At 46.2% G+C, this 26,293-nt stretch overlaps 1 protein-coding gene across 1 annotated transcript; it reads left to right on the forward strand.

Moving 5' to 3' along the window:
- Positions 1-1,779: 1,779 nt before the first annotated feature.
- Positions 1,780-23,345, forward strand: LOC147210493 (cholecystokinin receptor-like). The gene is made up of 5 exons (XM_086111505.1): positions 1,780-2,127; positions 10,774-11,022; positions 15,703-15,964; positions 18,409-18,539; positions 20,156-23,345. The coding sequence occupies exons 1-5, from the start codon at positions 1,968-1,970 to the stop codon at positions 20,746-20,748; spliced, it is 1,395 nt and encodes a 464-aa protein (XP_085967631.1). The 5' UTR covers positions 1,780-1,967; the 3' UTR covers positions 20,749-23,345.
- The last annotated feature ends 2,948 nt before the right edge of the window (positions 23,346-26,293 follow it).

A 26,293-nucleotide genomic window follows, 5' to 3' on the forward strand; every position in this document is an offset into this window, starting at 1 on the left:
GCACTTTGGAGGCACGGCGCCGTCCTGGGCACATGCTCTGAAAACATGTCCGGTCAACGGAAGCCAATCTCGCAGTCTGTGAAGATTGTCTCTTACTTTCGAAAGAAGACGAAGCTCAGCCGAGACTTTGAATTGGCAAAGTCAACCATTTCGACAACAAAATCATGGCCCGGTTCGTCGAGGCCAACAGATTGAAAGATGATCGTAAACGGCTACCACACATCCTAAATTGACAAAGGTTGGCTTCGTCGATGGCACCGGCATATGCCGTTGGCGGCTAACATTTGCTGACTGAACGTTTTCAGAGATGACGTAGGAACGCTACATTTGTTTGTTTCATGTCTTATGAAATCATCTGTTTTCTCCATATACACGTATTGTTTCTTGACATGTTTATACTCTGTTATATGGTCCTGTTTTTCCATCTATAAATGCTCATACTGTATCATACATCATAGTTGGCGGCCATTTTAATGGAAATGGTTACATTGAACTACCATCGTAACGTACAGATTTGTGAAGTCCCTTTCGGTACGTTGCAAGCAGGTTCGACTGTGCTTCGAAGCATTTCAAAATGTCATCTGCTGTACTTTCCACTGTGCAGCAGGTGTCGGTCAAGAGCTCATGTCAATGAAGCATGGAGGCATGAAGCTGAAGCAACACCCCAGCGGTTCATGAGGCTTCATTTTCCCCTTCACTTGTCAGAAGTAACCTTTGCTAATGGTGATACCGTAGTTGGCCCGAATATAAGACGGTGTTTTTTGCATTGAAATAAGACTGAAAAAGTGGGGGTCGTCTTATATTCGGGGTCTAGACATTATACCCATTTATGACGCTAGATGGCGCCAGATATCATTGAAGCGAATGCTGAACTTGACTCCCCAGGCCAAAGTGAACCACTGTCATGAAGAATAAAGATAAAAATAGCGGTAGCACAAAGAAGAAAAATAAAAAATAGCGGTAAGAAAGAAAAGAGAAGAAAATAATAGAAGAGAGAACAGAAAATGGAGAAACGTGGCGACAATCTGGAGAAAAGCGGGTCAAAGATTGGCAGCTGAGAAGTTATGATGCCATTTACATTTCAAAAACCAGAAGCCATTCATTTACGAATGTGATTGCACTTTAGTCTACATATTTAAATGTTCAGATATAAAAATATGAATGAGGCAAAATAACATTCTTTTTCTCTCAAATATATTGTTAGAATCATTTGTTACAGCTGTACTATAAATATTTTCTGGATAAAAATTAATTTGGTGTTCAAAAAGTCTTTTTTCAAACTTGAGTCTTGAAAAAGAGGGTGTCGTCTTATAATCAGGGCCTTCTTACATTCGGTCAATACGGTATTAATAATTATCCCTTTCAGGCTCAAATTAAGTACGGTACTTGTAACAGGTAAAGTAAAGGTACTTGGTTGTTACAAGTCTGCAATACCTGCCCTGAGAGGGTTAACGTATCTGCGCACGTCTTTGGAATTGCAACAACCTACCCTTTCGAGTATCTCCGGGTTATCTCGCTTGGGATAGGATAGGAAAGGAAAGTTCCCGTGCAAAAGCACGGAGCTCTCGCCATCAGCATCATTACCTTCAGCAGGTGTTGCCTCATGATGCCGCTGATGGATGGCGCTCGTGATGCCGGCGAAGGGCTGCAACTTGGAAGCAGCACGCTGATTGGCTCCGATGCCGAGGGGAGAGAGAGCGGGAGCAAAAGAGCGAGCCGGAAAGCGCCAGCTTCATTCCTCTACAGTGGTGCCTCCGTCTCCGCAGTGCGCGTCGTACGTCACCGCTCCATCTCCACGCTCACGGCACAATCCCCATTTCTGCAAACAGTCTCTGTGTGTTTGTCTTCCTTTTTTTTTTTTTTTTTGGAAACTCTGCCTACCCGCCCAAGTTTCTCTCAACCTTGACTTGGATTCCCACAAGGACAACTGTGGCCCCTTGATCGCTCGTGCGTGCAGGCGCGAGCCCATGCAGACGGCGGAGAGAATGTCCCTGCAGGAGGGAAACGCCAGCGCGTCGGAGGCGTCCGGCTGCGTGGAGCTGTGGAATATCAGCGTGGAATTGACCGGCTTTAACGCGAGCTGCGCCAACCGATCCACAGTCCCGAAATCCACCAACAGACCCAAAGGTAAATGTCCAAAAAGGACGTTTTCTTCCCGCTGTTCCCTTTTTCCCCCTCGCCTCCAACGATTGGCGTCCCTTGACGGTGTTCAAGTGAGATTCAACTCAAAAGTTGTCCATCTCGTTCTCTTCACCAGCTCCGCGTTGTAAAGAAGATAAAAAAAACAACCCCTCCCTGCCATAATAGTGTTTAATTAATGCTCCCTCTGAATGCTTGTTCTTCCCCATTAATAGCAGATGCAGAAATTAGCTTTTTGTGATTATTTATTCATGTTCTTCCCAGCACACTTGTCGCAAATAAAAGGAACATAGACGGCACAAGAGCCGCCAAAAACTAACTTCTAACTCTGCAGGGTGTAGTCTTCAACTAAATTGTGTGCAAAGATAAATATTTTTAAAATATACCATCAATAAATTAAAATGCAGCTACTCCTTACCACAATTTCAATTCCGGGTTCGCGGGCATGCTATTTCGGAGAAATCTTTTGTACTATTCTGAACACCCATTTTATCCGAACGCAAACGTTATTTTGAGTGTAATTCCTCTGTCGACCACTCGAGGGCAGCACACTAGCAAAAGTGTGTAAAGAAACAATACTTTACTGCAGTATTTCAGTACAGCGAGTTGGTTGAAAATTGTTGACCGTCATCCTCTGTAATCCTGCTTCTTACACCTACTAAAAGCGATGGCCATAGGTTCATTTTGATAAACGCATGGCAGCACAAGTGCACTGTTTGTGCAATCATTTTGTTTTCGTTGCTCTTGCTCCCAATACATTGTTGACATGGTTTGCATTTTGAAGATTTAAAAATCGAACTGCGGTCGAAAAATTAATTCAGGTCATAATTTTAATGCTCTGTGGACTGGATTAAAGAATGAGCGGGCTGCAAGTTGCCCGCAAGCCATAGTTTTCCCACCGTTGGTTAGGAATTTGAGGAATGTGGCGCATTCGATTATTTCCTACATGGAAGGAGAAAACGGGCCAATTTCTACCTCTCTCGGCTTCTTATTGATTTTGTATCCGCCATCACGTCGTAATCATGCAACAGAGCCTCAACCTTGGCCCGTCTGATTCAACAAATCACAGAAATGCCGCGGGGGTCCGGGCATAAGATCTCCAGCGTTTATTTCACAGCCACGGCTGTAAATTATTCATGGCATTCCCTGGCATTTGCACACATACCGTAGTCGTCTCGGTCGAGGCAGACAGAAAAATGGCATCTTTGCGGATTGTACACTTGTTGCAAATGAAGTCATTCATTCTTGCTAATCACCGGCCGCCACCGACTGGAGCAATGCCCCACAAGGGCCAAGTGAATGTTTTCAACGGGAAGAAGACTTTTTTTTTTTAAACTTTGATTTGGGGGTGATGCGCCGAGCTTCAGAAAAATCAGCATCTTCAAAAATAGAACAAGCCGGATTCAACAAGGAGTCAGATTCGGGGAATTTGGAGAGCAACTTTTATTTCCTCAAAGTGACGCGTGGTACGCAAGACTGAATAAAATGGAACATTGTGAACTTGGCAAAGGGAGTCATTGGCAGTTTAAAATGATTGAAAAGCTGTTCAGAAGCCTGCAGATGTTTTATTATGATGATTATTTTTTTTAATCAACACTGATGCGAAAGGCAATGGGGCTTGTTCACCATGTGCCGTTTTAATTGGATGCGGTAAGAAATGAGGAGCTGCTGAAGGATTTGAGCACAGCGGCGGTCTAAGGCGATGGGGTTTTCCTGCTTGGAACGGAATCAAGTGAGTCGTCCGGGAGAGTTAATTACGAAGCGTCAATTGTCTTTGAGATGAAACGTCTTGGAAGCAATGCCATAATTCGGCGCGGAACCAGATTTGGCGTGTGGTATTTCAAATGTGTCGGCGCGTGAGGTCGCGCGGCGCTTTAAAATAAGATGAATTTGCTCTGCAAGCTGCGCTTGTCACTCAAATCTTTTCTCATGGGAATGATTGAAAATGGAATTATTCCGTTCCAGCCTGCGCCCCCAAAACAAATGGAGTGGTGTTCTTTTTGTTTGTAACTGCTCAGTGATTGTTAAATCGGCACGGCAAATTGGTGCTGTTGTTCAATCCAGCAACTTCGATTTTAGGCAGTTTACAAAAGTCGAGCCTCTGCTTTCTTAAGAGCACTTTGAAACAGTCATTCATGCCTTCGTCACGTCTCGGCTGGATTACTGTAATGTAAAGCCGCTATTATTTGTTTTCTAATCTTTAAATGGCCTCACCTGACCTCTCTGAGCTGACCGATCCTTTTCCGTTGCTCGTCCCTCTCTCTGGAATGACCTCCCACTGAACGTTTGGCAAGCCCATTTTTAAAACTTGTCTTAAAACTCATTTTTAATCTTTGGCTTTTGACTCAGCATGAGACTTGAGATTTATTTTTATTTTTTTAGTTTGACTGATTTTGTGCTTTCTAGCGTTTTCGTGATTCATTTATTGTTTTATTGTTTGTTGTTGTAAGAATAATTTTTCCTCCATGGATAGCACTTTGTCTACAGCGGAGGTTGTTTTGCAAGTGCTCTCGAAATACCGTTGAGTTGAGTTGATTCTTTTGTACCCATACATAAAAACATGGTGACGCCATAGAATGGGCAGGATGACTTCAGTTCGATCTGCTGCTCTTTCTGGTATGTGCGCCCCGGCCATCTGGGGGCCGTAAAATTTTGTCAGACGTACATGAGTTTCACAACTGACTCGGCAAGCTGCGCTCATAAGAGACTTTTTTTCTTCTTTTTCACAGAGGGGAAAGCATATCTTTGAATCATATTGTCATTCTACATGTGTTGCTACGGTTTTTGTGGTCAAATAGTTGCTTCAAGTGTTAACACCATAATCTAGATGGGGTAATGAATAGCATCTCTGGTGTTTCCTCACTGCGTTAACATTCAGCTAATGGACGTGACGGCGCAGTATGCAATTCTGTTATGTCAAGTTCAACGGTAAACTTTACTGGGCGTGACAAAAGTCAGCCTCTATTTTGGCATCGTCTGCTTGTTGTCACAAAACCTGAGTTTTCACTGCCAAAATAAAGCAAAAAAATGTCAAAAATCCAAATGTCTTGTATATCAAAATTTCCCCACCTACAGGATCAAAACTGTACCCTTTCAGAAATTATTATTTGTGGATAATATCAGACATTCTTGCAATTGTTTACCCATCCAAACTGTCACGGCATATTTCCTGAAATGTATTTGCTTTTGGAATACAATGGATTTTATGGCTGTAATACGCTGGCGGTGGAGACGGTTTACGTGGACGTGGTGGCCCTTAAAGCTCACATTTGTTGGTCGGAAGCATCGCGGACGCAGAATTGACGCTATGTGATTCTCCGGAGAAGCTGCAGTGCTGTAATTCAGCCTCCGCTTGTCTGTGTGAGGCTTCCCTTTAAATAGATGTGCGCTTAACGCCTACGGGACGTTTCTTGCTTTCCTTCTGTTTCCTAGTTAACAGCACCTCCAAAATTCTCACCTGGTGACAAATCACAGGAAATTCATATACAAATGATCAACAAACCCTCCCAACGAGGCCTCGGAACTAATTGGATGTGTGGCGATATTTGTTGGTTGGCTCTCGGGGAATTTCCACGCAACGGCCGATCAATGGATTTTTCCCCATGGGGCAGCACCGCGGAAGAACTAATTGAGTTGAATATTGCTGCATCGGTAAGTTGCCTTCCAGAAATGATTGCGGCCGGCACGCGAGTGCTGTCGAAGGACTCATTTGCAGGGAACTTTAATGAGAACCTACAAAAGCAGCGCGGCGCGAAGAAGAAGGTACGGAAAAGATTTCTTCGGTTCAAAACGGCCGCCTTTTTGGAAAGAGACGGAGAACCTGCATTCAGCCAATTCAAATTGGTGGAAATTTGGCATTCGTGGTCATGTGGATGGGGAAAACCAACAAAACTGGTTTTCCGTGTTTTTCATTCTTTCCTCCTCTCCAATTTTAGTCGCAAGTGCTTTATGGTGGCACTGAACAAGCAGCAGGTTGACCGACCACCAATAGTGGAGCAGCGCATGTCGACTGATAATACTCACAGGGATTCTTTATCATCTGCAAAGAATGAATGTGACTGCAGTTTACTGAGGGGCTGAAGCCATCGCGTAGAACCATAGAGAGTGCTATTTTTCTTTAAAAATACATAATAATCAAATTGGGAATTTTTTGGGGATGCTGAAACGGGTTACGAGGATCTCATTCATTGCCTGGGATAAGATTGTTGAGTCAAGAGAATGGTCATGGTAAGACACCCCTGTTACAAAAGAGGCTAAAGTAACAATTTATAATTATGAGGAGTCAAGAAAGTAAAGGTTTATGTCACAGCACATCAGAAGAGTCCAAATGTTGTTGTTTTTTTAATGTGCAAACAAGCCCTGGAGATTTGAATGTCACGTTGCATCTCTGCCTGTGATGTCAGTTTTTAGATTTCCAATTGGAACAAGTGGGCTATTGAATTATTGGCATGTAAATTAAGAACGGTTTGCGTCAAATTGATTTATCCCACATTGATGCAAAATGGGCCATTTGAAACAATTACAATTTATACAAAAAAAAGAAAAGAAAATGAATGCAACTTTTTACCGAATCATGACCGGGCAAACTTTGCAGAAGGTTATTTGCTCCAGTCAATCACGCCTCGGCAGTCTGCTGTGACGCGTCTCATCGCAGCCCAACCATAAAACCAAACGACACGAGGTGTTGAAACCTGAACGACTCCACCGTGAGGCAGCAGAATTACGGCGCAGCCGGCCATGATCCTCAGTCAGACACAAAGTGCATTTGTAAGCTTTGCCCCCCCTACCCCGCACCCTGTTTCATGTCAACACTTGGAAATGTGTCTTATGTAGACATTTTCGAAATGCGACGTGCAGTTGCTAGGCTTGAGTGAGTCAACGCAAATGAAGCGGACAGACCGGCAAGGCCTGGGGGGCTCGCGAATTGCTGGCGCTCAATAAAGATAAGCCAATTTTTCACTCCTCGCCGTCGCAAGATAGAGCGCCACTTGGGTGTGCTCCCATCTTGGACATCTGTGGAGCGGCGGGTCTCTTCATTTTTTTTCTTATGACTGCCAATTACATCGTCAGACGCGGGCCAGGCTTACTTTTAAACAGCCTTAGTGGAGGATGAAATGGGATTAAAATGCCCCCCCACGATGTGCTGCACAGGTGTCAAACTCAAGGCCACATGGGGGCCACATTTGGCCCGCCACATCAAATGATGTGGCCCGCGAAAGCGAATCAAATATGGCAACTTTCATGATGCTTGCTAAAATCTCGCCCAAAATTTCAAATTCTCATTTGTAATAAATAAGAGTGATACCAAAAGAACGAGATCCCGGGTAGAAGCGGCCGAAATGAGTTTTCTTCGCAAGGGTGTCCGGGCTCTCCCTTAGAGATAAGGTGAGAAGCTCGGTCATCCGGGAGGGGCTCAGAGTCGAGCCGCTTCTCCTCCACATCGAGAGGAGCCAGATGAGGTGGCTCGGGCATCTAATTAGGATGCCTCCTTGTGAGGTGTTCCGGGCATGTCCCACTGGCAGGAGACCCCGAGGACGAACCAGGACACGCTGGAGAGACTATGTCACCCAGCTGGCATGGGAACGCCTCGGGATCCGCCAGGAAGAGCTCGAAGAAGTGGCTGGGGAGAGGGAAGTCTAGGCTTCCCCTCCTAAAGTTGCTGCCCCCGTGACCCGACCCCGGATAAGCGGTGGAAAATGGATGGATGGATGGATGGATGGGATCTTCCCCCCCCCCCCCCCCAGAAGAAAAAAAACCCCTGCCCAAGTAGGTGCAGAACTGTCAGTCCGCGGGGTCGACTGTCGGGTAAAATTGGCGCTCGAGAGCGGCGGCTAACGAGGGCTGCTAATTTCGGCCTTGCTATTTAGACAAAGATCAGTTGAGTTGTTTGATTGCTTTTGGAATGACAGCAGTCGAGATGCTGCATTTTGTGAGCCCACCTGTCAACTTCCCTCATTCAGCTATGACACTTGTCAGCCTCAAAAGAATGGCAGTTATGCCGCGTGGAATGTACACTTGTACCTTGACTCGCAACTTGAAATCATCCCGTGACCGAGCTGCTGACGCCATCCGCCGCCCATGAAATCTTTTTTTCCCCCACTCTGAAATGAATCGGCTCCAAAAATAGTCTTGCATTTTTTTGATGAAGACAAATGGCACGCCATTGGAAAAAGTTTTCAATTTCTGCATGTGTGTGTTGTTGTTTTTTTCCCGTATTTTTGTTATACAAACACACACATCTTGTGAGTACAATGCCGATATTTCAGTCTTTGTGTTCATTTTAGTGTTTTTTTGTGACATCCAGTAAACGGTTGCAAGTGCATTGGCAGTCTTTGTTTTTTTTCCTTTCTTTGTGCCCCACTTGACTTGAATTGCGCTCTAAATCAAATTCACTCCATTCAAAATTCACCGCGCTCCGGCTCGTAAGTTTTCACGCCGTCCCACCACGGGAACGTTTCGGCCGTTTTTGCCTCTCATTTGCGTAACTGTTGGCTGCCCTCGTTGTGCCCATTGTTCGCTCGTCTCTCCCAGAGACACCCGACCCTCCCTCCTGTTTCTCTCTCCATCACCCTTCTGTCCTTCCACAGCGTTCTCAATCTTAAGCCAACCGGCCGAGGCGGACGCCCGACCCGCCGAGCTTGGGTTGCCTTTGAGGTTTCTCCCGCAGAGCGAGGTTTTCCTTTCCCACATGGCCATCTTCATGCTCATGCGGAGTTGTGTTCATTTTCTTATCGCGTAACGGGCTGATTCGGAACTTACTCGACATGTAAAATTCATACCTGTCAACTTTTCGGAGGGCCAACCTGTATAAACTACCAAAAAAATCCTTATAAAGAGCAAAAAATCCTTATAATATACCAAAGCATTTTATACTGTATGTCAAACTAACGGCAGAAAAAAAACCCACGAAATTTTCAATGATATTTATTGTAGATCTCCATATTACAATGTCTGGTTAATGTCTAATCATCATTCTACTTAGTGGCATTACTGTGTTCAGAGTTGTATTCCGGATATGAAAACATTCGAGTAGACGAGCACCATTCTGGGCAAAAGCAAACAAAAAAAAAAAGGGAAATTTTCAGAATCCGTATGATTTGTGCGATACGGCCATATACGTAAGATTCACCACAAAATCCGTATGAACTATGGCTAAACCGTATGAGTTGACAGGTATGAAAATTCCTTGAGATATTTTCATTGACAAATTGCAGCTATTAAAGTAAAACTGATCATCTGTTGTGATCTGCCAAAGCACATTCAGGGTTTTTATTTTTTTTTTGGGGGGGGGGGGGGGGGCTTGTTTTTCAGGACCGCTACGGATTTTTTGTGGTCACGGCGATGCATCTGCAAATGTTCTGCAAATGAAAGAGAAAATCCAAACTCCACCATTTCACTTCATGAATTGTATGAGTTAACAAAATATTCTTTCAGAGTTGCAACATGTGAAAAGTTTTCTTCACCAAGAGAGGAATTGTTTTAGAATTGAGCTAAAAGTGCAGGGAGGCTTCACACATCTTCAAAATTCACGATTTTTGTCGCACGCCTAATAAAAACCACAACGGTTGTACTGAGCAATGAAATTCTTGTTTTGCTGGGATTTCCCTATCAAGTCTTATCGCTAGTCCGATTTTAAGAAACGGACGATGCGTCCGATGGGCGAATCTCGGTCCCGATAATCGGCCCGGGCCGATAATCGGTCTCTCCCTACTGCCAACGCTGCCGCAGGAAATGGCTGGTCACGGAGGGAATGTTAGCACGATGGCAAATAAACACGAGTAGCAAATCTAAAAGAGGGTTAATGCTTAATCATCATTGGCTGGGATGAAACGCTGAGTGACTCGGCGTGCCAAAATGCGTCCGGAGGCCGCGCCGCGGACCTCGCGACTTGTGCCTCGTCACCATCGTTAATCAGAGCGCTCAGTCAGCGCAACGCTCGGCGGTTCTCGACCTCGTCCTGTCACATGCTCTCACTTTCAAAACGGACTGGCGCTGTCAGGCCGGGGCAAGCCGGAGGAGTGCCCCCCCCGGCCCCCCCCCACACTCGCCCCGAAAATGATCGACGACAATCCGCCGGTGGGAAAAAGCTCTCGCCGTGCGTTTCGGCGTCTTTTGGGGAAAGCCCCGTGCGCAAATATTGATTGACAGTGTGGAGGCGGATATTTATCTTCAGTCTCCCCTTTCCAGTTTGACAATGGCTTCCTCAAGCAGTCTGCTCCACCTTGTTTGTGGCTTCATCTTCAAGCTGGCAAATATTGACAGCAAGACACTAATCTGTTGATTTTGTGACTCAAGTCGTCAATGAACGGCAGAGCAACGAGCTCAAATGGCTTTCTGTCCTTTTTTTTTTTGTCTCGTACTTCCTCATTTTTGAGGTCGGCACGTGTCAGATGTTAACCCGCAAATGGAAGGCGTCGGCGTTTCGGTCAGCCGAGACGAATGTTCCAATTATCGTCTGACATTTTATTCGATTTTCATCTTTTCTCAGTGGAAAAACGAGCATGAGAAATAATTTTGACGAATGGACTCCTTTCTAATTGAGTGCGCAGTCTATCATCGCCGCGCTTTCTTTAAATGGCGGGAAAAGAAGATGCTGTAAATAAATCCCCTTTGGGGTTGTGCTCTCTTCCTCAGAGATGGACACTGTGCGCATCGTGCTCTACACGCTCATCTTCCTGCTCAGCGTCTTCGGCAACCTGCTCATCATCGTCGTGCTGATTCTCAACAAGCGCATGAGGACGGTCACCAACTCCTTCCTGCTGTCACTTGCGATCAGCGACCTGATGATGGCCATCTTCTGCATGCCCTTCACGCTCATCCCCAACATACTGGAGGACTTCATCTTCGGGGCCGCCATGTGCAAGACGGTGGCCTACTTCATGGGTGAGAACGCTACTTTCTGGCCTGATGATGGATTGCTGATGAGGACGGCATGGGAGGTGGGGGGGGGGATTTCCATTTCCTGAAAACTCCACGTTGGTGGCGTTGGTCGAGTTGCATCCTGCCATCGACTGGCTTCTCGCTCAGTTAGCCCTAATGAAGGCAAGCGTGATGCAAATTGGATAGGGGGCCTGGTTTCAAGAATAGCGAACCAGCTATTCTTAAAAAAATGTCAATGAACTAAATTTTAAAAAACGGTGGTCGACTGGTTAGCACGTCGACCTCACAGTGCAGAGGCGCAGGGTTCCATTCTGTCTCCGCCCTTCCTGTGTGGGGTGTGCATGTTCTCCCCGTGCCTGCGTGGGTTTTCTCTGGGTGTTCCGGCTTACTCCCAAACATGCAGGGCAGGTTAACGGAACATTCGAAATTGTCCCGCGGTGTGATTGTGAGCGTGGATGGTTGTTTGTCGATGTGTGCGCTGCGATTGGCTGGCGACCTGTTCAGGGTGTGCCCCACCTATTGCCCGGAGACGGCTGGGATAGGCTCCAGCACACCCGTGACCATCGTGAGGATAAGCGGATTAGAAAACGGATGGTTGGATGGATAAATCAAAAGTGCCACTTACTGGTGAGCTGCATTGACTTTTTACTGCTAAATTCGAACTCCCTGTGAGAAATCATGACCGTGATCAATGAGTGAATGAAAGTTAATAAGGAGGAAGGTCATTTGAGCGTTTTTTTCTTCCCCGATGCGTGTATCCAACTGGTCGTAGCTCGGGTTCATAAAAGGTTGGGGACTCCATGTCTTTTCTCTGAAATATCCATGAGTTTCCTATTGTGCTGGGTCCCAACGGACCAGAAACCAGTCAATCAAAAATATATAAATAAATACAATTGAAGGAACTTAAATGAGGTGATCAGTCACTTCTCTCCTCTTACTACTCACACTGAGCGGCTGCTTTGCATAGCTGAAAACAATGCGGCCATTACTGTAATCGGTAATTTCACCAAATGGCTCTTGAACCATTAGTTAAAAGGGAACATTAATTAGAAAGGGAATTTTATAATTGCTTGCATTTATGGAGTTGGGACTCTTGGGTGCCTGCCTGTGTAATTACACAACCACTTACTATGTTGCGCTTTTTTTGTGTGTGTGTGTGTGTGTGTGTTCCCCCCCATAAATCAAAGCCGGTGAGTTTTGCTGGATTGTAAGATCACAATGTTTGGCTCAGTCTATTGTTTTGACGAGGTCTTTCCAGAATTGGAGAACATTTTCCATCCCACACATCAAATTAAAAAAATTCCATGTACAAAATACTAAAACGCGCAGTAAATGTTCTTGTCCTGGGACCAAATCTAAAAAATAAAACGAGAAAAGAAAGTTTGAAAATAGTTGTGAAAATATCAAATAAGTCCACGGAATGCCGTGTTTCTCTTGTCCCACCCTCCCAAATTGAATCTCAAAAAAACAGTTAAAACGAAATATATACAGTATATTATATATATATGTATATAAAGATTTCGGCGAGAAGCCAAAATGTCCTCCCATTCTGGAACGAGAAGTTGATTTCTCAACGTCATGCTTGACGCAAGGAAGACTTGTTGTGGTCCTGATTCTATCTGCAGGCTATGGTCATGATGTCCAATACTGTCGCTGGCAACAGAACCACCAAAATGGATCATCGATGCGCTGATATGAACTACTCATCTCGACCTACAAATGAAAAAATTTGAGCCTGAATGTATTTTTTGTAAGGAGGGGAGGCTGGGCGTATTCTAACTAGCAAAGTGAGGACTCTTCCTGCAGCTGACGGCCCCTCAGAAAATGTGCTGTAGCTTGAAAATCCCTCTGACATGTTCTTGACATCTAACAAGAAGCCCGGCTCTCAAAAAGGCTTCACGGAGCTTGTCGGAGGCTAACGCCGGCGCTCCAAAAAAGCGCCGACGGCCACACGTCTTCGCAAGTGTGACTTGGCAACGACCTGTCAGCAGTCTGTCTCCCGTTCGACCGCAGTTGAGCCGGGATATCCTTGTCAGGCTTTTTAGTCCGAGTGAAGCAAAAGCGACGGTTGACTGGCAATACTTGACATCTTGGATCCGGCGTTTCAGCCTTGATGTCGACTTCAACAATCCCATTTTCAACGAGTATCTGAGAGAAAGCTCGCGTGGGACAGCGAGACTGATACGAAGTCATGAAAACGGCCATTCCCCGCTGGCTGCTTGCATTCTGGAATCGATATACAGCGAAGATCAACTATTAGGGCTCGTCTCGTTTGGCTTATGGCTTAACTGGGTGTTCTGCAACCCAACGCCGTTGCAAAGTCATGAGCGGGGCAAACCTGTTCTGCTGCTCGGTATGGAAATTAACGGAGTTGTTTTCAATGAGGCAACATTCAGAAGATCTTGCTCAGACACGGAGCCAACGATTTGTGGACCAAAAGACATTTTCCTTTTTTTGGTTTTGGTTTTTTTAAGAACTGAAACCAGGTGCTTGGCCATCATGACGACATTGCATCAGCGTTAAATGCGCCGGCGTTTCACCAAAACGACACCGAACTGGAATGAGTGAAGACCGCCTCGGCGATGCGAGACTTGAAAGGGGGACGTTCTCGGGAGGAGCCGCTGACATTCAGTGGCATCAGTAGGTTGCCACAGATTTTAGGGGCAGCATTCGGGTCCCAAAAGCATTGACGTGGAAATGTGTGGGTCCAAAAGTTGGCATTTCTGTTTTGTTTTGTTTGTTTGGTTTATTTTTTTTGCACCACTGCACAAAGCAAAGTTTCATTTGAATAAAATTAGGAAAGTGCTTGTTTTATTTAGATGTTTCTCCCCTCAAACAGACCAGATTCAAATGGTCATTATCATTATCTGGCTCCCCGAGGGATTGATGATCATTTGTATCCGGTGTGTTGGAGGGGAGGGAAGGAGGGGGGGGGTGATCTAAAACATGCGTTGCCCATCCCAATCATGCACGATGGTTTTTTTTTTTGCTGGTAAGCCGAGTGAACAAAACGTCATAGCCGTGAAAAGATTTTTTTGGATGACACGGCTGTTCGGCTGTAATATGTCAGTGAGCCTTCTCTTCAGACGAATAATCTTCCAGGACAATCTTATCAGACGCAAGCTTGCAGTTGAAACTACTTTTTGACAGAAATCTTTCCAGTTTTATGAATTCCTTGTGAGCGTTTTTTTTTAAGCCATGGTCTGAGCTTGACGGCCCAAAAATGAACACTGAGGCACTTAACCCTTTCATGCACCCTGTAACCTGCTAACATGATAAGATGTCCACTGTCGTAACCGCCGTCCCTGAAAGGGTTCAATTGTTGTTGTTTTTTTTTTGTCAACTCCATGTGTGAAGTGTGACTTACAAATGTTTTTTCCTGTGACTCCAACAATATGACTTCAGGGCAGGACGCACGATGAATGATCCAGGTGCAACGGTAGGGCGCGACTGGTCATTCCCTGCGGTCTCCCGTAGTGGTCCGGCTTATTCGGGTTATTTATCGCATCCTGCTTCATGGCTGTGAACCGTCTGAACTCTCTGGGCTGCTGCTCGCGTCTTCATCGAAATGCACGGTGGCTCGCAGTCATCCCTGTGGGAATTTCCTCTCGAAACGAGATAGGCGGACCCATCTTTTGGTTGATGATTTTAAGGCAGTGGTCCGCAACCTTTTTTTTGTGTGTGTGTGTGTGTGTCACGGACCAGTTGAGACAAGAACTTGCTGTTCGTGGACCGGCAACTATTTTTTTTCATTGCTTTTAAATAAAAAATGTAATTAATGCTGATTCATTTCAAACAGCGTTATTGTCCTGCACAACAAATGGAGACTAAAATAAAAATAAGATGGAGAACTACGAAGAAATGGACCAATCAGGATGAATAAATACGCCTTATAATGTAAACATCATCAGTTTGAAGTTATGATCCGACATACGGCGTTAGCATCATTGCTACTAGCTAATGGGGACTGATCCAAAGATGACGCGATTGATTGTTGCTCTCATCCGGTGGGTGCTGGCTAGTTATTTGCGACTCGCCTGCTAATGTTTACGTGGGCAGGCTTGTGCAAACGTGCTTTCCACTTGGGTGCTACTTCTTCAAATGATTCAAGAGGGTTTTCGTGTTGCCTTTTTTTTTTTTATGACATATGTCACTCTGGATATACTGCGAGGGGAGGAACTTCTCTAGTCAAAATAGCTTCGTCTTCGGAAGTCGCGGCCGCCCATCAGCTACGCGTTTGGAACGCCGCTTGTTACTATTATTTTCGGTTTACTGCTTCATTTATTGGCAGATTCAGTTTATTTCAACTCGCAAACCACGCTGAGAGACATAACATTGGGGAGGGACTTCTCTTGTCAAAATAATTTCATCTTCGGAAGTCACGGCTGGCCTTCAGCTGCGCGTTTCGACGTGCGTTTGGTCAATTTGTTGCTATTACTTTCTGTTTACCGCTTCTTCTTTCATTTATTGGCGGATTATGTTTATTTAAACTTGCAAACGAATGTTAGAAGGAGGATTCCGATTGGCTACAGTCACGCACTTTGCTACCACGCCTGACGGGGTTCGGCCCGGTTACCTTTTCTGATGTCGACCGTATGAGAGAAGTCGAGCAGTGATGCACGCTGTCGGGATTTGGGCCCCATGAAGCAAGCGTGTAAGGTCTTGCTTGTTTGTTTCCCGCAGGGCTCTCGGTCAGCATTTCCACCTTCAGTCTGGTGGCTATCGCCATCGAGCGATACAGTGCCATCTGCAACCCGCTGAAGTCCAGAGCGTGGCAGACGCGATCCCACGCATACCGCGTCATCGCCGCCACCTGGGTGCTCTCTCTGCTCATCATGATTCCCTATCCGGTGTTCAGCATCATCAAGACGTTCCCCAAGGCCAACGGCACCGTGGGCCACATGTGTCGCCTCACCTGGCCCAGTCACCACGCCGAGCAAAGTTGGTATGTATGCGGGGAAGTTCATCTTGAGTGCGTTCACTCGCGTAAAATATCCACCAAAGTTCGCCTGTGAAAAGACAAGAAAAGATCATCATCTGCCTGTGCTCTGGAGTGGCAGCCAAAATGCATTTTAATCACAGAGGTTGTTCAAGATGAAGAGCGTTTATAGACCCGATTGAGGATTAATTAATTGAGCTAGGGTGGCCCGGTGGTCCAGCGGTTAGCGCGTCGACCTCAACGGGTTCAATTCCAGCTGCGGCCTCCCTGTGTAGAGTTTGCATGTTCTCCACAGGCCTGTGTGGGTTTTCTCTGGGTATTCCGGTTTCCTCCCACATTCCAAAAACATGCATGGCAGGCTAATTGAACACTTGAAATTGTTGCTCGGTGTGAGTGTGAGCGCAGACGGTTGTTCGTCTGTGTGTGCCCTGCGATTGGCTGACGACCGGTTCAGGGTGTCCCCCTGCCTACTGCCTGAAGATGGCTGGAATAGGCTCCAGCACCCCCCCTCCACCCCACCCCACGTGACCCGTGTGAGGATAAAGCCGATCGGAAAATGGATGGATAGACAAAATGAGCTAGTGGCGTCAGATATGATGACATCTAAGACAGAAGCGCTCGGTTGTTTTCTGCGCAGGAGAAACTTTTAATTGCTCAGCGTCTGCAAAGCAATCCGTCCACCTGTCATGTTCGCGAAAGGTCTTTAAAAGGCACTACAAGAAGATAGAGACTGAGAAAATATTCTCTGGAATGGGCAAAGTGTGGCTCAGTAATGAGGGAGTGGGGGGGGGGGGCAATTTTCTGGCAGATATAAAAGGGCTCGCTTATCTGAAAGACAACGCTGTGAGAGGCTAGCGATGGAGGATGAGCGGGAACTGGTCACGTCCGTCGGCTCCGTGAACGGTCACGAACTCGGGCGTTCGCTTTGTTTTCGCCACGGAAAGGCATCGAACGTGATCGGAACCCGCTTTGAAGTCAGATCAAAGCTTTGCTCACCAATGGAAGCCCAATTTGGAACAGAAAAGCCCCGGTTCTGCTCCGTCGCCGCACAGCTGACCTCCCCTGATGCATTCAGTCATCCGATCCGGACAATGCGAGACATCGACCGGGGTTTGGGCCATTCTCAAAGTGCTAATATTCCTCTTGTGCGATCGCTTTCAAACGGCCAGATTGAAGCCCTCGGGTTCTTTGAAAAGGGGTTCGAGGTGTTCAAAGGGTGGCCCGGGAAGACATTAAAATATCAGAGGATGAACGCTCGGGCTCAATCTTTATGAATCCAATCATGAGCATCAAAGAGACACTTTGTTCATGTCAAGTTCACGTGCCACACGGGGAAGCTACAAGGAGCCCATGCGATGTCACGCAATCATTTATATCACGGATTGTCGGATGAAAGCCGTCCCCCCTTTTTGAAAAGCGTGAACTGCTTTCAACAAGATTTCTTTGAAAGCGCAACGCAAACGCTTCATGACTAAAAAGTATGTTCATTGTCATCGCAGTATGAACGGATGAAGCTTGGAGGAGCGCTCTACATTTTCTAATCTAACTTGGCGCTGTTTGTGGACAGTGTTCGGGCGTGTAAATCAGCATAAGGGAGTGTTTGGATCCCTTAAATGTTTCCAAACTGATTAGGAACAAATCCGTCCATCCATCCATTTTCTGCTTCTCCTCACAAGGGTGGCGGGTGTGCTGGAGCCTATCGCGGCTGTCTTTTGGGCAGTAGGCGGGGGGACACCCTGAACCGGTCGCCAGCCAATCGCAAGGCACACAGAGACAGAGAACCATTCACGCTCACAATCACACCTCGGGACAATTTCGAGTGTTCTATTCACCTGCCACGCATGTTTCTGGAATGTGGGAGGAAACCGGAATACCCGGAGAAAACCCACGCAGGCACGGGAAGAACACACAAACGGAGCCGGGATCGAACCCGGCACCTCTGCACTGTGAGGTCAACGCGCGAACCAGTCGCCCACCGTGCCGCCCGAGTAACGAATCTCGTGACTTATGCAGCTGCTATTGGAGAGACTTGAGACTCCCTACCCACTGGAAGTCCCAATACACCCCACCGCCCCAACCCAATGAAATGCAGCAGGTCGTCATCCAGTAAAATGTCGTTTAGCAGCTAAGGAAAAATGTTCCCAGGTCTGGCATGATTTTCCTGTTGTGTAACAAAGGGCCTCGTGAATGAACTTTTACGTGCAGAGTTTTCATTTGACTCCATTTGCGATTGTAACCAGTCGATGACCAATGACACAATCATGAGACAGAACCTGTTGGTTCCGTAGATATTCAAAATTCTGACCGTCGCCAGCTAAACAAGTCATTGTTTAGCTGTAAGTCAAGTGCTTTCTTTGGTTTGCTTCACAATTGTGATCTTGATTGAGGTCCTCTTTCCACTTGAGCAAATCAGTCTTGACCGCGTGCCGTCTTTCTCCCTGGCTTTGCAGGTACGTGCTTCTGCTGTTCATTTTGTTCTTCATCCCGGGAGTGGTGATGGCCGTAGCCTACGGGCTGATCTCCAGGGAGCTTTACCGGGGCATGCGCTTTGAAATGAAGCAGAACGAAGCAGAGACCACCGGTGAGATCCCGAATGCAAAGCGCTCTTCTTCCATTGGATTTTGTTTTCCATCTGGTTTGAAGCTCGCGCAGAAAAAGGAAAGGAGCCGCCCTCGCTTTATATGCTAATGTCTTTTTATGCCTGAGGCGGAGAATTCTTTATCTGCTGCCTTCGGGGTTTTTGCACCAGATTCCAAAATACCCTGGCACTTCCCTTTCTGTGCCTGATTGAAATTTACTCTCTCATTATCTCTCCCTACATAGCGCAGCGCGACAGGCCTGAATACGAATGCGCAGACTATGAAATCATCCATTCGGGTGACATTGGACTACGGTGTTCCCCCGACTGCGTGACACGTCATTGTTCGCGCCCTCGCTGTGCTGTAATTGTTTTTAATCGGTTTCGACTCGCTTCCTGTAACGCCCTCGCACGTGGGAAAAGAGAGTCACTGTCAGCCATTTGACGGCCGCTCGAACAGTTGACGACGCCGGTTTAGCAGGTTAGCCAGCGTCGCATCGGACAACAGCAGCATTTGTGCGCCTGCTATTAATATGAACTCATTCACTCCCAAAGACGTTTTTAAACGTCTTTTCAGACTTGGTCCAGAATTGGCTGGTACTGAATGAGTTTTAAATAGTTTTGTGTTTGTGCACACTGCGCCCTAAGCATCCTATCCGAGTTTCACTTTCACATAAGGCATTTAAAAAATTTAATTAAATGAAAAAGCAGGTCACCTTTCGCCTACGGTGGCCGTTGTTAGCCGTCAGCAGTCTGCAATTGCAGCTTGCGATCAATCTTTTGTTTTTTTGGTTTTGATGATTCTCATTCAAAGTTTGGTTCAAGTACAATTGATCAATGGCACTGGCAAAGAATGGCAATCTGGAGCGCCAGGAGAAACGTTTTAAAACGCTACACGTGCGTACGATCGTTTCCGCGCCTGCAAATGTGCGTCCCCGTGCCTCCGCGTCCGGTGTCCCACTAAGGTAGGCGGTGATTTCCTTTTCACAAACTCACAACCTTTCGTATCTACTTCATTTGTCTGTTTCGTTTGTGTTAGGGGCCGTTATGGCCTTTGCTCATCATGGCATGCGCGTATGCATGAACGTGCAGCAACGGGTCGATCGTGGGAGGTGGGTTGCTTGAAAAATAGATCCTCGGTCCAAAACAACAACAACAAAAAAAAGTTGGGCACCCCTGTTGAAGACTGTCGGCAAAAGTCCAGTCGTGCCAATTGCTCTACGCTTGCTAAAATACCAGGGCGAAAATGTTGCAATCATGCTCACGGTCCCAGCGTGACACGATAAAATAGTTGGGAAAGTAACAGCGCTGTTGTAAAAAAGGCTGCAGAATGTGACGTTCGGCCAAAGAATGTCACAGCCACAATCTTAAAACTCATTCACTCCCAAAGACGTTTTTAAACGTCTTTTCAGACTTGCTCCAGAATTGGCTGGTACTGAATGAGTTAAGCGGTCCAAACCGGTTAGCGCTCCTCAAAAGAAACACCAAAATGATAAAGAGGGCACGTAGCGGATGAGTCCGGAGCTTCTATACCCGGCGCCAAACGTCGCGCCCATAAAGTTGATTGTCGCCCGGCTCAATGTGGCGATCCGCCATCAAACGTGAGCTGTCCCCCGCAGAGCTGAGAAACGGCACCGTGGCCGAGTCAAACGACGAGGACGAGGACGACGACGACGACGACGCTTGCTACGTTCAGGTTCCCAAAAAGTCCTCCGCCGTGGAGCTGCCCACCCTCCCCAACTCAGCGTCGTCATCCTCCGCCGCTTCGGCGCCGCCCAAGACCGAGCGCGCGCGCAGCAACGCCTCCAATGCCAAGTTGCAGGCCAAAAAGCGGGTCATCCGCATGTTGCTGGTGATCGTGGCACTCTTCTTCGTCTGCTGGATGCCGCTGTACTGGGCCAACACCTGGAAGGCTTTTGACTTGAAGGCGGCCTCCAAAGCCCTGTCGGGGATCCCCATTTCCTTCATCCACCTGCTGTCGTACACCTCCGCCTGCGTCAATCCCGTCATCTACTGCTTCATGAACACCCGCTTCCGCAAAGCCCTGCTTGCCACCTTCGCCCGCTGCTGTCGCAACCGCCTGTGCCGCAAGTGCTGCCCGTCCCTGCTGGAGGCTGGAGAGGACGGCGCCACGGGCTATTCCATGGCCACCACCATGGCCACTTCCGTGTCAAAGTACAGCTACACGACCGTCGGCTCCACGCCCACCTGATGCGACGCCGGCGACCGCTGCGCCTGTTTGTGCTTTCTGTTCATTCATCGAGTTGTCTGCCGAGCAAGTTTTTTTTTTCTGTTCCTCATACCGAGAGCATGTTGTAGAATGTCAGACTGAATGCGCCTGTTGAATCGGCAGCAATTGCTTCGTCATCCTGAAGAAAAGTGCCTAACTTTATTTATTGTTTTTGTTTTTTTTTTGTTTGTCAAATGGATTCTTACACCAAACGATTCTCCTAGAAACACCAAAATGGATCAACCGAGGGCCCTCCGCTCCACGCATGTCTTGTATGCTATGATCGCTTTAGGTGGACTGGATCTTGTGGCGGGCAATGGGCACCCCCCCCCCCACCACCACCACCACCACTTGGGACTTTGGGCAAAAGGTAAAACCTCACACATGGCCCGGTTGCTTGTCATGAGGGAATCGATCCGTCACCAGCTGTACAAAAGTCGGCTATGTAAACCGCGATACTATCGAAAGCCGTCCGGTGTATCCGAATACTCAACATGTGCTCCTTTGCATGCTTGTTGTCTGTAAAGTCTGGACACAAAAAAAAGTGCAGCCTTAACCCGATTTCCGTCATTCGCAATGCTGATGCGTTTCGCAAAATATTTGTGACCTCGATGCAATAAATCCACACGGCCTACAATTTCGGTGCATCCAACTCCGTATTTGTTTGAGTCGATTAATTGTGAATTGAACCTTGGCGTCCATATCGTCTCTTTCTTCCTTTGACAAAGCCAAGCGTCATTTTTTTTTTTCAAAACCTCCATGGATCAACCTTTGAATTCAAGGAAAAATGATCTACTTTTGCTTCAGACTTTACCGACAACCTGTAGATCAGGTGTGTCAAACTCATTTTTTGTCGCGGGCCACTTCGGAGTTACGGCTTCACTCGGAGGGCCGGCACAAAATCTCAACGTTATTTATGACCCAAGAAAATTTGACATTTCAGCAAGAATCATGAAAGTTGACACACATGATTTGCTCCCGCGGGCCACATAAAATGACGCGGGGGGCCGTATCTGGCCCCCAGGCCTTGACTTTGACACCTGTGCTGTAGATTATGTGAAAGAAAAAAAAAGACTCAAAGCAGTTTTGCCTTATGACCTCGTATTTGTAAGAGGTTTGTTTTGAAAGGAGCCGCAGTCGCGTTGCTTCCTAACTCGGCTGAATTTCTGATGTTCTTCAACGCGTCGCCCGTCTGGGGAATGCAGCATCCGCAAAACTGCTTCAGTCAGCATGATGACTGAAGCATCACGTCTGTCCCTTTGTGACCCCTGGAGCTAAATGCGCTCGAATTTGCCCAAGTGCAACGATGCTTCATTCAACCGCTCTGGTTTCGGCTTGCCCAAGGCAAATCGCCGAAGCTTGATAACGACCCTTTTGGTGAGGAAATGTGAAAGTAAGATGAAAAGATGCTTCCTTTTTAAAGGTAGATTAAGGACGGCACTGTTGAAAAAATAATTCAGCACCACTTTTTTTTCTCTGACTGACACGATGACGCAACGGCAAGTATTGCTGACGCAAGCCTGTAACGTGGAACTGCGGTCAAACTTGCCGTTGCTTGACTACTGCTGCCAACAAGGATGAAAGGGGCACACGAAAACGGTTGCATGGGACTTGAACCACAAACCGCTCCAAAGACAAGTCCTTCCATGAGCCTTTTAGCTCTGAAACAGTACAAAATTGTCCGTAGCGACAACATCCATTTTCTCCACAAGCCAGACTTTAAAGTGATGAGCGGTCAATCACGGGGGATAATACTCGAGCGACAGACGGCCGTCGCCGAGCGGGCATTGAACCCACACTGCCCGCACGGAAGTTGCAAATGACCCGCTCCGCCAGCGCCGACCTTATTTAACTCTCCGGGGCAACACAAATCGATCCCAGTAACCTCCAGATGGGCAACAAGCTGCTAATTTAGGATTAGCAGGTACCACAAATTGAGAAAATGACATTTCAAAAGCAGTCACCCAATTTCAAAATGATTTGTTGTATTTGTTGTTGTTGTTGTTGAAATGTGTTAACGATGCATTCATTTCAAAGCAATTTGTTCTGTGGTGTTCAATACATTGGAAATCTAAGAAATGCAAGATAGTCGCAAAGCAAATGACAACACTGACAATGAGAGGTCGTCTATGAGTCATTATGGCCTGCTGGATGTTGCCGAATTGTTTTCGTTTTATTAGATTTTTTTTCTGTCATCAGTTGTGGATTACGATGTGGCTCGTGTTTGCATCTGGCAACATCTTGTGAAAAGTCAAACTAGATTTGGAGACAGAAAGAAAGGTTGGGAGGGGTTGCTGACCTCATCATTTTTTTTCTTTAATGTTGAATATTTGTTCATCTATGTACAGTATATGATAACCAAAGCTTTTATTTATATTTATTTGGACGAATTTTCCACATCCGGTGCCTGCTTGTGCCACGTCGCGATGGTGTACCATCTGGTCTCGTTGTTTCATGTGAACATGCTCTGTTGTAAATTGTGGGGTTGTTGACGTTGATCATGTTTATTGTGTTGACTGTTTGCCACGGTTTAGGCGACCGTCTCATTTGCGCTATGTGTAATAAAAAACGGGGAGATACATTTGTGTACGTGTGCATATGAAAGCAGCTGGTGAGTTTTTTTGAAAAGGGGATGGATGATATTTTTTGACTGAGCATCACATTCTTCTTTCCCTCCCGCTAATTAGTCTTGGGCGGCATGATGTGCATTAGCCACACGCCGTTAGGTTCCAATGTGGCAACAATCAAGGACGACGCACTCACTGACACATTTTTAGAAAGATGCAGATCATCCATCCATTATCTCGAGGGCTTAATCCTCACGGGGGTCGACTCGCGGGGTGTGCTGGTAGCTGACTTGGGGCAGTAGGCGGGGGACACCCTGAACCGGTCGCCAGCCAATCGCAGGGCACACACATAGACAAGCAACCATCCACGCTCACAATCACACGGCGGGACAATGTGAGAGCATTTAATCAACCTGCCGTGCGTGCTTTTGGAATGGGGAGGAGGGGGGGGGCAAACCGGAGTACCCGGAGAAAACCCGCGCAGGCACGGGGGGAGAAGATACAAACTCCACACAGGAAGGTGTGGAGGAATCGAACCCTGCGCCCCTGCGCTGCGAGCCCGACAATGGAAGATTTTTTTGGACTTGTGTAATTTGATACTTGATGGTCAGGGATGCGCTCAGGAGAGCCAACTCGTCATCCACAAGCATTTCAAAAGTAAAATTTCCAAACGATGTCCACTTTGGATTACTCAAGAGACATTGACTACATACTAAAATCCATAGTATGCCTGGAAAGGAGTCGCTGCCATAGCAACACCAAGTGCCGCATCATTAATCAGATGTGTTGGACCAGAAAACGGGAGGTGTGGGGGAGCTTTTTTTTTCCCCCCCTAGTTGTTCCTTCTTACCACAAATGAAAGAAGATGTCTTTGAATCAACATTGCTCAGATTTGATCAAAAACCATCACCAGGAACTGGTTGGAATGCCGTATTTCAGGCACCAGGAAAGAAAGGAGCGTGACTTGGTTGGCGATTCACACTTTTGGGTGAAGTTGGCTTTGGACTGAGTCGTGGAGGGGCAACATGCTTTTGTTTTGTCTTGTTTTTTTTATTTTTATTTTTTAAATTTTGTGCATGCAAATACTTTGCTTTTTTGTTTATTTTTTTTCTACTTTCTTCCCTCCAAATTTGGCTGCTCTAGATTGCGAATTTCTCCATTGTGAGACAATAAAGGTTTTCTTATCTTATCTTAAAGTGCGCCATTCTAGCGAGGCTTCAAAATTGCGACAAATCAAGCCATGAAACAATTTGTGGAATTGTCTGCTGAATGCCTGAAACAAAACAAAAAAAGGATGCTGTTTTGTCTGGCAAATTTCTTGAGCCTGTATGGTGTATGTCCAAACAAATAACCTTCTTTTGGTTTCAACCCTACTTTTAGATCGCAGTGTCGCAGGTGTTCGTGCTGAGAAGTCCCTTTTTCGCTACTCCGCTCGCTTCTACTTTTATGCAGATGACACATCCTTTAATTTCTCAATTCAACTTCCCGAAACAAAATCGCTTCATCGAACCTCAAGCGCGCCTTCCAGAAATCACGGAGGAGACGAGCGGCCTTTTCTTTCGATGCTAGCCAAATTTGCGGCTAGCATCTTTGATGACAATCGCTGCTCTTGATGGCTTGAGCCCGTGGCAATCCAGTGAAGAATCTTGACAATCAACTTTGATCAGAATGTAAGATTCGGCTCCCGTGTACAAGTGCCGAGGGCAGCCGGGATGTCGTCTGCACCGTCAAAAAAAAAAGTTCAATTTCTTGCCACGAGATGCTGAAAAAGGACTTGAAAAATGCTTTTGTGACCTCTCAACATGAAGATTGACTAGATTACCCTTTATTAAGCTAAATCTTGAAAAAAATCATTTTTAAAAACTATAAATAAGTATGTGGGATTGAATGTGTCTGAAAAGACAAATATGTCACGGCCCCCCCGTGTCTGGAGCGCCCTTCCTTCCTGAGCATCTGAGGAATCTTCAGCCTCTGGAGTCTTTAAAAAAGGCCTGAAGACTTTCTTTTTTTTTTTTTTTAATATTATTATATATTATATATGGCCATGTGCCTGGGGTTGAGCCCTCTCTCGGTACCCCCCGCCCCCCACACTTTTTTTCCCTCGCCGCCACGTTTTATTTCTTTCAAAAAAAAATTCTTCCTTTTTAGCGGTGCGTCCGTTTCCCGGTCACGTGCGTTTTTATCGCAGGGACGAGGACAGCGGCGTGAACTAGGCTTCATGCGCCGCTACCAAGGCCGACAAACTTGTCGGCCAGACAAACGCTTGTTAGAAAATTCACACTCTCTCGTGACCAAATTGTTCATTTTGTTTCGTTGCTTTTATTGCTTGATTTTATTTCATTCTATTTTATACTCCTTGTTTGCTACTCTTTCAACCGTGGTTCATTTTCATTATCAGCTACGATTTAGAGAGTAAATGTTCCCATCGTAAAACTTTATTGTGTACCGCGTGCGCGCTTAAGTAAAAGTAATTCATCGCTAACCTTCGCAAACAAACTCAAACTTCTTTAACAGCAGTTTCCTAATAAATGACGGGTGTCGGATGTTTTTCGTCTGTTTCAACCCTTAAAGTTAGGAGGGCCCGCCGAAGGGCCCTCCATCATCTGTCAAAACAAATGGCTGATGCACGTCGTCATGTGTGAACATGTTAAACATCTTTTAAAAGCTGAGTTTCTGGAGATTTGAATGGTACCCTACATGTTACAATTGTCAAATTTGAACCGGAACTTGGGGAGACCTCAAGCTTTGATCCTGTAGTGTTTTCAAATCCTAATCAATATTCTAAATCCATTTTCAAGGCAGATTTTGTGAAAAGAAATTAGACGAACATAAGATTCGCCTTTTTCCCCCCGTTTTTTAACATCCATAGTTCAGTGACAGGAACACTTACACAGATTCTTATTGTATGGGGGAAATATTCATTATGATAAAATTTTGAATATTTCAAAAAAGAGACCAAA

This window comes from Hippocampus guttulatus, chromosome 1 (assembly GCF_054856545.1).
Source record: "Hippocampus guttulatus isolate MCC_2025c chromosome 1, RoL_Hgut_1.0, whole genome shotgun sequence".
NCBI lineage: Eukaryota > Metazoa > Chordata > Actinopteri > Syngnathiformes > Syngnathidae > Hippocampus > Hippocampus guttulatus.